This window comes from Aulostomus chinensis, chromosome 14 (genome assembly GCF_037954235.1).
Source record: "Aulostomus chinensis isolate RoL2024-O1b breed Wild chromosome 14, RoL_Achi_v1.0, whole genome shotgun sequence".
In the NCBI taxonomy this organism is placed as follows: Eukaryota; Metazoa; Chordata; class Actinopteri; order Syngnathiformes; family Aulostomidae; genus Aulostomus; species Aulostomus chinensis.
This window is the reverse complement of record NC_141333.1, coordinates 13,441,808-13,455,930: the sequence shown is the minus strand read 5'-3', so window position 1 is coordinate 13,455,930 and position 14,123 is coordinate 13,441,808. Positions and strand designations below refer to the sequence as shown.

Genomic DNA, 14,123 nt, shown 5'->3' with positions numbered 1-14,123 from the left:
TTTCCTCAGTGTTAGCTGAAGGTGAAATTTCCATTTTCCCATTTATTTTATATTCCAAAACTACAGCCCCGCTCCTTTGTACTACAGTAACACACTATCTTGAGGCAAAAGGTATTGCAAGATAAAATGCTAGCTTGTTCAGACAAAAATACCCCCCTTCACTAAGGATCCTTTTGGAACTCTTTAAAAAAAAAAAAAAAGGGCTGCTGTACTTTCATGTCCATTGTTTGTGAGATTAGCACGCTATGATGTATGGCAGCTACAAACAAATCCACTGATTATTAATTATTGCATAAAATCATGAAAAATGTGTGGGGTTTTTTTTAACCAATATTCTAAAACCTAAGGAATTTCAATTTTTCCAAGTGTAAAACAGAAGCAACGAAGGATCAAATTGGAGTGAAGTTTATTCTTGAGAAGTTATTTTAGGAACTGCTTAAAAAGTTGCCGATTAATTGACCAATAATTTGCCTGCTATCAAATCATACCGATGGTTTTGTTAGAGCTCCTCACATTTATAGACTATCCAGACAGATTGGTTTTGGATTAAACAGGTTCAGGGCAATATTGTGTGCAAAGTTCATACCGTTGCCAGGATCCAGAGTGCACATGGCCCGTAGAAACTCATTCCCAAGCTAAGATATCATCAGGTTACCGTTGCACAGATCAGGTAAGATACATCACTATCTCCCTCACCATCAGAGTCCTTTGTGTACAAGGCAGCACATTGTGCAGTGTTAGCTGAGATCCTTGGCTGGCTCTGTGTGATTTGGGAGTATCCAGGCAGATTTCAGGATAAGAGGAACCTGGCTGTGTAATTAGCTAGTCCAAGCCTGTCATTAACAGAAGCTTCTGGAAGGCAGCCAGTGCTAATTGTTTATGTGCTGTCAGTCAGGGCTGTTTATGCGCCGCAGCTTTCACAGAGTTTACTACCCTGGAAACCTGCTGCTTGATGCCGATCACCTTGTTGTGGGAACAATGGAACATCTGTATGCCAAGATGAATGAGTGCTGAAAGAGGAAAAATGATGGAGGGAAACAAGAAGGGGGGGGGGGCTGTGGAGACTGTTCCCCACTGTAGGGCCCTTGTCTTCCTCGTCCTCCTCACGCTGGGCTTTTACAGCTGGGGAAGCTACAGGCTCCTCTTCATGGCTTTGAAAACACAGACATCATGTGTTCCTCATCACAACAGGAAGTACTTTGCATCATCATCATCATCATCATCATATGTCAAATATATATAGATATTGGTGAGTGTGTGTCAGTCGCTCCACCAGGCACTTTCACAGTTTAGCATGGTTGTTCTTTGGAAACATACTGAATTTAATTATAGTGGAAAATTTGAATCAGATTCCTCATATTTGCTTTATTATTGTGTTATGACACATTCACTCGTAACTTCCGTGCAGAGATTTACATTCTCGTGTTTCAGCCTTGCCAGTGTTCAGATTGGGAGACACAAAGGGCATTTTTGTGAAATGTTGCTTGTGCTGAAAACTGTCTTTGAAAATGGACATTATATACCAGCTGCTTACGACCAGAAAAATCCTTGAAACACGCATGAATAATAAACCATCCAAGCTGACATTAGTAAGCATTACAACCCTCCATTAAAAGTCTTGTAATCCATTTATGATCAGATAGAAAATTCAAAACAACCAAAAACAAATATTCAAGTTGAGCTTGTGTTTTTACATTATAATAAATATGTAATCCAATGTGCTGCAGAGACGTAATTGTGAAGAGGTTTAAATTCATGTGAAGTTTTATCAGTAAAAGGAAGACATTGTGTTAATACCCAGTTAGCCCTTGTGTGTTTTTTGCATTGCATTAAACAAACACTCCACCACACCATTGATACAGGGATCCTTAGGATCAGTGAAGGTTAAAGGATGATCATCTTCTCGTCTGGATCTTCTTTCCCTCACTCCAGACAATGTGCTCAGTGTCTTTTATCCACTGATGTCATGAGACGTTTACTTGTTCTGTGTGTCCAACAGCCCTGCCTGTTTTGTTACACGCCTTTATGTACACAGTGACTATTAAGGGTATTATGTTTCACATTTTGTGTGTGTGCGCGCATTGTCCTTGAGCCTCTTGGAACACATCAAAAGCTTGCACCAAACTTCCCAAACTGTGTGCTCAGCAGAAAGAGGAGCATGTGTTTCTGATTCCCTCTTCAGCCCATAAATACACTTCTCCTCAGCAGATTGTGTTTCTGTAATGGCACGGCGTCACACAGGCGCTTTACACTACATGTATGTGTGTGTCTTAACTACTCTTAAGAAGTCAAACGCACCCACAGCCGGCTGCTTCCACACACACAGCATGTGAGGATGACGTTCCATGGCTCTGGTTCCAAACTGACCACAGATATGAATAATTATAGGTTGGAGTTGGAAAGATGTTCTTAGTGAATTCTGAATTTGTAGTTTTGTATGATGCTTGTTGCAACAACCAGGATTTCAGTCTTCTGTGTCCTCCCTATTCCAGGTGGCTCCTCTGTCAGGCAGTTTGAACGGGGAGCTCCTCATGTCCTCCGGTCTCGTCGGCTCCTCCAGCATCTCCGACTTGCCCCTCCCCCAGAAGCCCCTGGTGCGTGCCAGCCTGTCTGTTGCACCAGCCGACTACCCAGAGCGCCCTGAGGTGATATTGCGGCGGGAGGTGAGCTCCTCCACCCTTCCTCTGAAGACAGAGGTGCCGCTCCATCTCTTCAGCACCACTAACCAGCAACACAAACTGGTCGGGGTGCAGCAGCAGATCCCTACCAAGCTGGCCGCCTTCAGCAGCGGCAAGGGGAAGGGGGGCAAGAGCGTCAAGGCCTCACATCGCACTGACAGCACTGGTAAGCAGCTAGGAGCCAAATCTAGAGTTTTATAAAATCAATACGTGGCAGGAGGATCCACGGGGCTCCAGAGACTCTGTTGATATGAATTTGCCACAAGTTCAACCCACATGTGTCTGACAGACTGGCTCCTAGGAAAGAGCACGAGTGTCTCTTTAAGAGGGCGCCAAATATGTGATACAGTGTAATACGAGAGCAGACACACTACCTCCATGTGTACATATTTTATGATGAAAAGAATCTATAGCATTTGAGCTGCACACGTCTGCATGAAGTTACTTATTTAATACAAAACACTATTTTAAATCCACATGTGTCATCTATACATATATCTATATATATATATATATATAGATATATATGTGTGTGTGTGTGTGTGTGTGTTTGTGTACTTATGTGCATGCTGTGTGGTAGTCTTTCTCACTGCTGGGTACGCGTGTATATGTGAAATCATGGTCAGTGACAGGAGGGAACAATGGCAGAGCAGAAGGAGAAGGTGGGTTTTGTGGCTTTTTTTATTGTCAACTGATTTTCCTCAGTCTGTATCGATGTGTGGTGAACGGCACAGTTGTTTTTGATGCTTTTCCCTTAAAAAAAGAACCACTGACCAACTCCTGCTTACACAAAGTTTCATTCAATTACTCGCAGTTGGAAAACTCTTTTACCACTGCTGCACTGAGACTCTGAGGGTGATGATGTGTAAGAGTGCAGCTCTGATATTTAGCGCTCAGAGTCAAGTCAGCGCTCCGATGGATCGAATAATAACCTGAGAGAAGCTCATTTCTGTCTGTTAATCCGCCTCCTCTTAGCTTCAGTGGATATGAAGCAGATCCTACCTCTGAAGCTGTCCGCCCGAGACGACAACGCCCTGAAGGCCAAGCGCTCCATCAGCCCCCACCAACAGCTCCCTGCTCCTCCTCAGCCTCACACCCTCCATCATCACACAGGTGCCTGCCCACACACACACACACACACACACACACACACACACACACACACACACACACACACACATACATGTCCACCTCGCCTCCATCAGGGCAAAGACAAACATAATCTCCTCTTGTCTGTCTTTGCCTGCTCCATTATTAAAGTGTTTCTCACAGACACACACACACACATTCTCCACTTGGGCAAACCTGACCACGCCCGATCACATTCCTCTCTAAAGATCACCTTCATTGGCGGCCTCGCCCTGTGTAAACACCTATCCAATCCACATGCTTCATTGTGATTAATCAGTAGTTGTACTGCTGACACCCACACATTTTAACACTTTGATCCTTCCCAGTTGCCACTGACAAGAACAGTCAGGCTTAAATGTAATGAATGAGTTTGAAGAAGGAGTCTGTAATTTTTATGTCTTCGACAGATCAACTTAATCCTCCAGACCATTCTGGACCAGATGCCCAGTCCACCATTAGCACCTCCCATCCTCCAAACATCCAGAAGCCCCCCATGCCTCCTGCTCAGCCCCCCCCTCAGCCCTCCATGCAGCCTCCCAACATCCCTCTCCACTCACCGAGTACCGGCTCGCTCCAGTTCCAGCCCCTCCCGCAGCCCCCACAGGCCCTCAATCTGAGCCAGCACATCCAGGTGAATGTTCCCGGGCTCAGCCACAGCCACACCCACAGCCACAGCATGCCCCCACCCTACAAGATCAACACAGAAGACCTCAACAAGGAGGACGTCATCTTCTTTTAAACTGCTGCCCTCAGATCAGCTGCTGAGAGCAAACACAGCACAGCACAGAACTTGTAGAGGCAGGGGAGGGTGATGGTGAGGTAGGGTCACATTAACGGCCCCGCCCGTTGCACTGAGCTGCAGGGGTGCAAACAGTTCTTATTCAAAAGGAGGAGGACATTTCTGTTTTACCATTGCTTTTAAATCTATTTAAGTTTTAGTTTATTTCCAAACTCAAGAGGACCAGAAGTGTGAAGCGGGACCATTTGGTGAGCTTCTTAAATTGTGGATTGAATGAAGTCAAACCAATCCAAAGACTGCAGCGGTGAGAGCTCAAGCAGTTTTGGAAATGATTCAACAGGAAGTCAGACGCGAAGAGTCTGCGTGATGTTTCATTTGCACATACTCCACTCAAGACTAATGAATGAACTTTATGGACCCAAGTTGTACAGTTGTCGGCTAAATGTTCAGATTTATTTTTTCTTGATACAAATATTTGTTGTTTCTCCAGATTGAGACAGACTCTAGAACGTGTTTCTCGTGTTTATGGTAACGTCAAATCTGTTGTTACTCTGCACAGCAGTTCATTTGCTCACAGCTTTGTAGCTTCTGACGGTTCCATGAACACACACAGTTGCATTGTTGTTTATAATGCAGAAGGTAGATCACAAATATCATTTCTTTAATCCGGAAATATGCAAAAGAGTAAATCCATGGACTTCATCGATCTTTAAATTTAGAAACCTATTTACCAAACCCTCTAATCCCACGCACATCCAGGGAGATTAGCTCCATTTAGCACGTTTCCGACATCTAAAAATCCTCGTCTGGTTTGTGTCTCACTCTGGGTCACACTTCTCAAACATCTGCTGCCATGTTGGTGAGTATGTCACACTGAGTGACACGTTAAGGGTGAAATTGTCTTTTGTTTCTTTATACTCTCTGACCAGTGACCTCCTGAGGAAAACCATAGACTAACGGTCTAACAAGGGTTTGTTACGAAGAGAATCGTTATGCACTGAAATCATGAAAATCCATTTCTGTACATTAACGATTTGGAACCAATTGGCCCATAAAAGTAAGCACAAATACTTGCAGGACAAAGCTGGAGGTCAAAGGCAGAAAATTGAAGCAGTTTGAGGGTTATTCATCTCCACTGAAGTCTAAAAAAAAAAAAAACACCCAACTTTCCTCTGATGAAACGACAAGTTCATTTTTATTGTTTTTCAAAGCTTGCGTCTCCGCACCTTGCTGATCTGACTGATTAGAAATGTGTCAGAATGAGTTAATTTACGCTGGCCAGTATATCTGTGGAGACGTCTGTTTTAATTGAGACCCTCGGGTCTCATGAACAGCGTGTGCTATTGATTGCTGATGACATTTCATTAGCTGCCTCTTAAATCTCTGTGGCTGGGAAGAAGAAAACGGTACTGTGACGGCTCCCGCAGAGACGACCACCATCAGCTGATGTCTAGTCTAGTCCCTGAAGGTTCATGGATCCATTCCATTTTTGTTTGTGTTTGTACAAATGACTCATGAAGTAGTGAACACATTGTGTTTTTTGTCGCTGGTGGAAAGATATTTGTCAGAAACCAGTCAGTTTGCTATAAATATTGTAGATTTTTGTACATATGTCATGTGATCTTCCCTCCTTCACATTCTTGCATTAGAATCATGAATCAAGACGCAGCCAAAAGTCTCTTCATGTGTTTATATTTGTGTAAACTACACATTCTCAGTATGGCACGCCTTTCTTGAGGAGACTAACAGCAGTCAAACTCGGTTCTGTTGTATAAACGGAGGGGTGTGTGTGTGTGTGTGTGTATTTTACCCCTCGATGTGCGTTGTCGTGTTGAAGTCGAGGTGCGCTGCCTGCCGTCTCTCTCCTGCAGTTCAGTGAATGATGTCTCACCACCGTAATGTAGCATTCGCTCACAAACAAATCTGCTCGTTTCAGTCGGTTAAACCAAAGAGACATTTGGCTGGCTGGCTTCCTTCTCCGCTCGTATATAAATAACTCAGCGCCGGTTGTGTGGTCGTAGGCAAAGCGTGATTACTTGTGAAAACATCCTGCAGGAAGCGCTCAGAACAAGTATGTTTACAGTGCATTTCGACCGGCTCATCTCCTGCTGTGCGTCCTCACGTACATTTGACAAATATCCTGCAGACGAGACCTTACATCAGCAATGGCTGCACCACTGTCTTATTTATACACAGCCCCTCTTGATACACTCACATTTGAGCTGATATGGCACCTAATTTGACCTTTTTTGGGTTTTTTTGGTGCTTTGATTTCCCTAATAATTGTTCCACCTGTAACAGATCCAGGCTAACGTTAGCTGCTGCGGCTGCTGCAGCGACTCGGCTGTCAGTCCCTTCTGCTTTTAGATTGATTTTTTTGTGTTCGGCTGGATGTTTGTTTCCTCGTCTGCTTTCCGCTTTACAAAATTTCATGTTTTGAGAAACACTCATCATAGCTCAATCCTGCTTAAACGCTATCCGAGTACTGCTGTCTGACGGCCTTCGTCTTCATGTGCAGTAGCTGATTAGCGGGTATTTGCATGTCAAACTGCATTTAAATTGGCAACAAATGTCACATCGCACACACGCCCATGAGACACAGCTTTACTCTTTGAAATCACTGCTGGCAACACACACTCGGTGAAAGCCTGACGCTACAAAAAATACAAAGTTGATAATTAACAAATGATATAAAAATGTGTTTTTAAGGAAGGTTGGTTAAATTTGAGGTTGTTTGGCTAGAAGCTAACTAACGCTGGGTATTTGCTTGGTACTCCTGATTAGATTCACACACACACACACACACACATAAGATGCAATATGATGATGAACCCATTTTTTTCTTCTTTACCCAGCTCTCACGTCAACACACGACAATTTAATGCAAATTAACACGCTTTAAACATGAGTAGGGACTGTGTGTCCACCTCCAGACTCTAGAATGAGCTTTCCTGCTCAGCAGTGTGTGGACGTCTGCGTGTGTAATTGGGAGTGTGAGATGTGTGACAGCAGGAAACATGGTGGTACCAGACCGAACCGCAACCGGAGACGTGGACGCCGTCAAATCTTGAAACGCTCGTACCTGCTTAACCTTTTTGGTGTTGTAAAACTGTGGAACTGCTCACTCACATCTGTATGTGTGTGTACATTTGCGCGCGCGTGTGTGAATGCTCACCACCAAAACACAACAAACATTTCTAACCATTGCTGTTTTGCTTTTGCTTTTTTTTTTTTTTTTTTTTTTTTAACCTTTTACACACGTTGGACCTGTTTTGTGTAAATAATCCTGAACATCTTTTCGGCCAATCTTACACTAGTCACTTTGGATAGTAGCATACTTGAAGGGGAACATGAATGTTCATTATGCTTATTATTATTATTATTATTGTTATTGTCTGTGAACTTTTATTGTCTAATGACGTTTGTAGCACACAAAAAAAAATGTTTTTTTTTGTACCATTCTATGATATTCACTGCAAGATGTTAGAATAACCTGTGGACACAAAACTGCTGCCTTAGACAAAGTTTAGTAATAAACCTTGATATGATGCGTTTACTGTCATCATTTCTATTATTTACATGTTTTCGTCCTCCAAATAGCCAAAACTCAAGTGCCAAGTCTGTATTTACGCACAGTTGTTCTGTTTTATTCCCCCTCGGCTACAACCACACGTTACTGCAACATATAATCCTGCTTCATTATTTAGTTTTCTCCTCACTGCTCATCAAAATAATCCCGACCACCCAATTAGCTCGCAGCAGCGTGGCCATTCCTCAGCGTCTAGGAGGTGCATGAACAGTGTTTAGCCGACCTAATAACAGTCTATTCCCAGACAAAGCTCTATTTTCAGGTGCTGTGGTTGCGGCTGTTGAATCTCTCTGTAGTCCCGTCTCGCAGCAGGGCGGTCTTCCCCTGCCTTATTGTCTTTCTGGCGGGGAAGATGCTACAGTAGTGGCCAGTGTTTATTGTCTGCTGTCATTAGTGGCTTCCCTCAGTCTCCTCTCAACTATTATTTTTCCAAGATGCCCCCACCGCCCCCCACCTCCAGTGGAAGGAGGCGGTGTTTTATTTTGTCTTTGTCTCTTTGCTTCAGTATACTCTTGCCCATTACATGCCTCCACTTCCTGACGGCGGCCCCTGAGGGTCAAAACACAACAACATTTTCAAAAAAAACACCAGCGACAGAGATGTTTTTGTAAGTGTCGTGTGTTGTTTCATTGCTCCTGAGAGACACAAAGATGGTTTTGTGGAGCAGACACAAAGTGAACTCTGTCCTTTCCGCTAACACCCAAGGAGATTAGAGGAAGATAGCGAGCAGTAAAACATGTTTCTCAGCTTACATAACCTCCTCGACAGGCTGGGGTGCAACGCTGGATGAGGGGAGTTTGGAGTTTGTCAGGTTGTAACTTTTATCAGTAAAAGTTTGGGGCCTGCAACAACACTTAGAGATTTACATCAGTGTGTCCTCGGCCGCCAGATGCTTCTGGTGAGCCGTAGAGCGCGTGTGCAGTGATATCATGCTGTCTGCATGAATGAGAGTCATTGTTAGTGCATCTTGCATCAACACAGGAAGTCGGTCAAACGGCCTCCACGAAGAAACTTTAAGCCAGGTCGGAATAGAATCAGGACTGTGAGGAGTGATGGCGGCTGTATTACATTCTACGAAAGAGTAGTCGTACTACTGTTGCTGCAATTCATTTTTAGTCCAAAAAAAATTCTACGTAGTTTTGGTGGAGGTTATTTATAAACCAAGTCCTCGCCCTACATTCTCACAGGATTCACACGTTGCAGTCCAGTCTGACTCCCATGATACTTTCTGCTGCTGATCAGGAAGTGATGAACGCCAGTGGTGTGTTTCATCAGTACTTGTGGCGTTTTTCACTTTCAAGGAGACAAATACGTGCTTGTGCTATGTGCTTTACTGTGAACCTACTTATCAGAGATGTAGAAAACAAAGTTATACTGCAGTATGAATATACTATGTAGAGGTTCATTTATCCCGTGATACAGTACTGTAAGTCAATCAAGACTCTTTGCTTACTTTTTCAGCAATATATATTTATAAAGACGTCTTGCTTAATACACAAAAAAACAAAAAACTTAATTGCTTCTACAGCGTAAAGAACTTAAAGAAGCAAGAAGAACTTGCCAACCGCCAGGATACCTAAGTTCACTCGTGGTGTAGTTCACAGTATACAGTAGCTGCAGTACAAGAACTTCAAATACTACATCATGGTTGTATGCTTCTGACATGTTTGCCTTTACTCTTTTTTTCTCAGGTCATCCTCAAATTGACGTTTGTAGCAAATTTGAAGAAATTCCACCAAAGCACACCAGATAGAGATATGAGAGGTGACCTTTGACCTTTGGCAACTCAAATCTTTACCATTCATTCTTGAGCCCCGGTGGACATTTGAGCCAAATTTGAAGAGATGAGGCATGAATGGAAAAAATGCCGCATACATTAATATTAATAGTTCTCACATGACTATACTGGAGAAATATGCTGGGAGACAATGTTAACTCCTTTTTTGAGGGTCCCGACAACGACAACTGCGACCAGAATACATCACCCTCTGTATTAAATTGATGCAACATGTTAAATTGGGATTTTTCTGCCATATTGGTATTTTAGTGTTTTCAGTCTTTATGCTAAACTGCCCCATTGCTAATCATTCCTTTCACTGATTCCAAAGACAGAAACTCATTTCTAAAAATGTTTAACAATTCTAATCTACTGACCGTGTAGAAAACACCCTCTGTATAACCTGTGTGGTCAGTCTGGCAGCTCTGTGGAGCCCCTCAGCATTTTATAAGGCGATTCTGTCCAGTAGCATGTGAGATGTTTGGCTAGCTGTCCACAGCCTTGAGCGTTTTCCATCAGTGTTCAGGATGCTGTATTGTTGGAGGCTCACGCAGTGTGGGAGGTCTCTGTGGCATTTTCAAAGACATAGAAAGACCTTCCCTTATATACACACACACACACACACACACACACACACACGCACACACACATTCACACATTCAAAATACACACACACACTCACACATTTTTGGTACCTAAAGTCAAACGTTATGTGTGCCAAGACAAATAGTTCCCTGGCAGCAAGCATGGAAAACCCTCCCCATCTCAGAATGTGAAGATGTAGGCAATTGAGGTTTCTCCCTGGAAAGACCCAACAGGAGCTTTTGTGTAAAAGTTTCTCTCCTCTATCAAAGTTGTCTGAGGGGATGTGTGCATTGCTTTTAAGAGGAAAAGTGGAAAAATGTACACATATGTGGAGTAAACTAGAGGAGGAGGCCTGCAGGGAGGAAGGTAAAGGAAGTGTAGTCACTCTAAGTAAGGCAGATGCTGATGGTGCACTCAAACCTGCTTGTTTGGCCTTAAAGGAACTCTGAAAGGATTTGTTGTCGCTGCCTGAGGTGGTGCACTCAACAGCTCAGGAAGCTTTCTCTTTTTAAATGCCTGTTTGTGACCGACGTCTGTTTGTCTGTGCTCCTGCAACTTAAAAACAACCATGACATTCTTCGCCTCTGATAGCTTTTGTTTACATATATATATATATATATATGATGTGAGAGACTATAAACAGGCTGACAAACCATAAAGATCCCAGTGCAGTCAAGAGTAAGAGTACACTACTTTCTCTGCTCTTCCTTCTTTCATCTGAGAGAAGAAGAGCGAGTACAAGTGCAGCGCTGCTCTACAGGAGGGATCTAAACACAGACTGTGATTTTGGAGCCGGGAGGAAGCAGCCAGCAGCCTCCCACCAGCGCTGGCAACGCTGGACGACTGTCTGGCTGCTGCTGCTGATGGAGGGGGAAGATGGAGGGACGCTGCCAGAAGACCAAAAGGCCACTAACTGCTGAAACACCAGAAAAAAGACAAAGCTGGATGGACTGTGTGACGCCATGAAGACATGAAGAAAGAAGTTGAAAATTCTTTGTTTATTATTTTTTTAACAGATTTATTCACTCAAAGTACAAACAGCCAATAAAAATAGTTTAAAAAAAACAGTTATCCAAAGCAAACATAATTCCCTACTGCTCACTGTTTGAGTTTATTCATATTCAGAAAGTACAAGTTCTTGTTCACTTCAATGTCCCAGAAGCGACATTTTCTGAAGCACAAACAGTTCATCCTTTTTTTTTCTTTAAACCAAATTGTTTAAATCAACAGATGCTGGGCCTCATTCATTCAATTTTTTTAAATACAAATTTGTTCGAACCTCTCGTAGAACTATGTTAGCCTTCAGTTTAGTCGTACAGACAGGAAGTCATACCTGATGGCTATCTGTAATAGGTGCACAATAGGTGACAGGGCCAGGGAGTTAACCTCCTGTGTGAATCGATAGATTAGAACAAATTCGTACGTAAAAACGTGTCATGACTCTCCTACAATCCTGAAACTGTAACTGTGTGTAAACAAGCCCGGCCACTGACAACCAGGAGTGGGACAAAATATTGATACTGCAATATATCAGATACCTTCTCTTGTAACGCATTATCAATACACTGCCAAATATTGATGTTGTTATGAAACCACTGGCGTTGTAAATAGACTGCGTTTCTCTCAGTTGTTACGTTCTGTGCAAGTGAATCAACAAGACAGTGTGAGAGCGGTTCCTGCTTTTGAGCTGTTTAAGGGTATTTGTACCTCTCCTTTATTTCTGCATAGTCATGATGCGGATGAGCTGTGATTACATCAGAAGCACTATAGGCTTGCACTTCTACTCATTCAGGGCTGCGTGACTCTGTTTTTGGAATCACTCTAACATCCCCTTAAGTCTCAGCTTGTGTACAAACGTGACCTTCTGACCTTTCCTGGTTCTTGCTGTGCTCCTTGTCTTTAGCTATAGAGCCATATGACCGAATCCGTGTCTTTACTACATAATTAAACTAATTTCCGGTGTGTTAAGAGGCTTCTACCGGTGTAGTGGTGGTGTGGCTGTCAGGATAGATGGTCAACAACTGAAGACAGGAGCTTCATAGCCTACATTTCTGTCGGTAATTTGGAACGCAAACAAGCTTCAGGCGTCTTTGATATTGTAATTTTAGATGTAACATCCATTCATAAAGTGACGTTGTTGTGCTTCAAGTCAGTGGTGGATAAAGACAAAATCTGACTAACTCAGTCAGAGAACAGACAGAGAAGAAATCCATGGGTGTACACAGACACACACACACACACACACACACACACAGAGACACACACACACAGAGACACACACACACACACAGGCACACACATGCTTAACACGTTGTACGCCTAAACACACTCACTCAAATGAGTTCAGTAATCCTCGGGTCTTTCTTCAGACAATGAACATAACACTCTTCAATAAGTGATGAGTTAAGTAGATAAGTTGGATAACACGACTGTGTGACTCCAGCTCCGCCGCGATCTACTGTAACATTCACAAGAACCTGTTCCACCACAAGGAGGACTTCCCCCTCCTCCCCCACCGCTCGGCTCTGTACCTGTTAGCTCCTCTCGCTGTCCTTTATCAATCATTCATGTATCTGTCCGACAAAAAAGAAGTTACAGACCTGAACAATACACTCAGCTGGGTCTTCACGGCAGTCATTTATATAACATATATACCATAAAACCAGAAAGCTCTGCAGAACCTGTTTTTAAAAAACAGGGACGCAGGGAATCTGAGGAATCTGAGGTGAAACTCCCGTCATGATGCAGACACATGGCATTTTCGTCTGTTTCTATATGTGTGCGTGCATGCATGAGTGTGTGTGTTAATACAGCGTGCGTCTGCTTCATTAGTTTTGTATAAGCTAGTGTGTTCAGCTCTGAATGAGGAGGGAGGACGACACACGTCAGCTCCAGACAGAGACAGATGCTGCTGACACGTCCCAGTATCTCTCTATTGTATTATTCATCCTCAGTGTCACATCTCATCTGAAGTGGTCAGCCAGACGCGATGCAACAGAAGGGGTCTTCTCCAGCGCACCCACGCACCCACGCACCCACGCACACACACACACACACACACGCACACACACACACACACGCACACACACACACACACACACACACACACACACACACACACACACACATGCACCCACGCACAAACACAGGGCCGCATGCTTAATAAATCCACAACCACTTTGATTTCAGATATAAACAAAACCAGCTCCAACCCTTCTGGCTCGGCATTTGTTCATGGTATGACAGAGAGCGTTTAATTGAAAGACATTATAACTCGTTTCTTCATAGCTCAAATAAAGAGATCAAAGGATTACTGAACATATATCTGGATAAAAATGACATTAATTACAACAGATATTGTGTACAGATATTTTTGGGCAGTTTTGTTGTTGCGAACCATCAGTTGCTAGTCGCCTCAACCTAATCATGTGTCGCCGTCTATTTCTGAATAGTGGAACCATAAAAAAAAGAAGGAAGGCAAAAACATATTTGAAATGTAAAGACACCTTTTTGTGAATACTTGAGAAGCAAGATGATGTTTCTCTTCAACCCTGACCTCAACAGAGCCTCACATGGCTTCAGACTAGTTTGCCTCAGTCACTTTTGGGGGTGTTTTAATTCATT

General features: G+C 43.2%; 1 protein-coding gene across 2 annotated transcripts in view; it reads left to right on the top strand.

The window, feature by feature from the left end:
- Window positions 1-8,093, top strand: part of arhgef18b (rho/rac guanine nucleotide exchange factor (GEF) 18b) — a 41,694-nt gene extending 33,601 nt beyond the window's left edge. For both annotated transcript variants that reach the window (XM_086224107.1, XM_086224106.1), the window contains exons 29-31: window positions 2,493-2,844; window positions 3,654-3,791; window positions 4,217-8,093. In XM_086224107.1, the coding sequence (XP_086080233.1) occupies window positions 2,493-2,844; window positions 3,654-3,791; window positions 4,217-4,548 (822 nt within the window). In that variant the 3' untranslated portion in view covers window positions 4,549-8,093. The remainder of the gene's footprint in view (window positions 1-2,492; window positions 2,845-3,653; window positions 3,792-4,216) is intronic.
- Window positions 8,094-14,123: the final 6,030 nt, after the last annotated feature.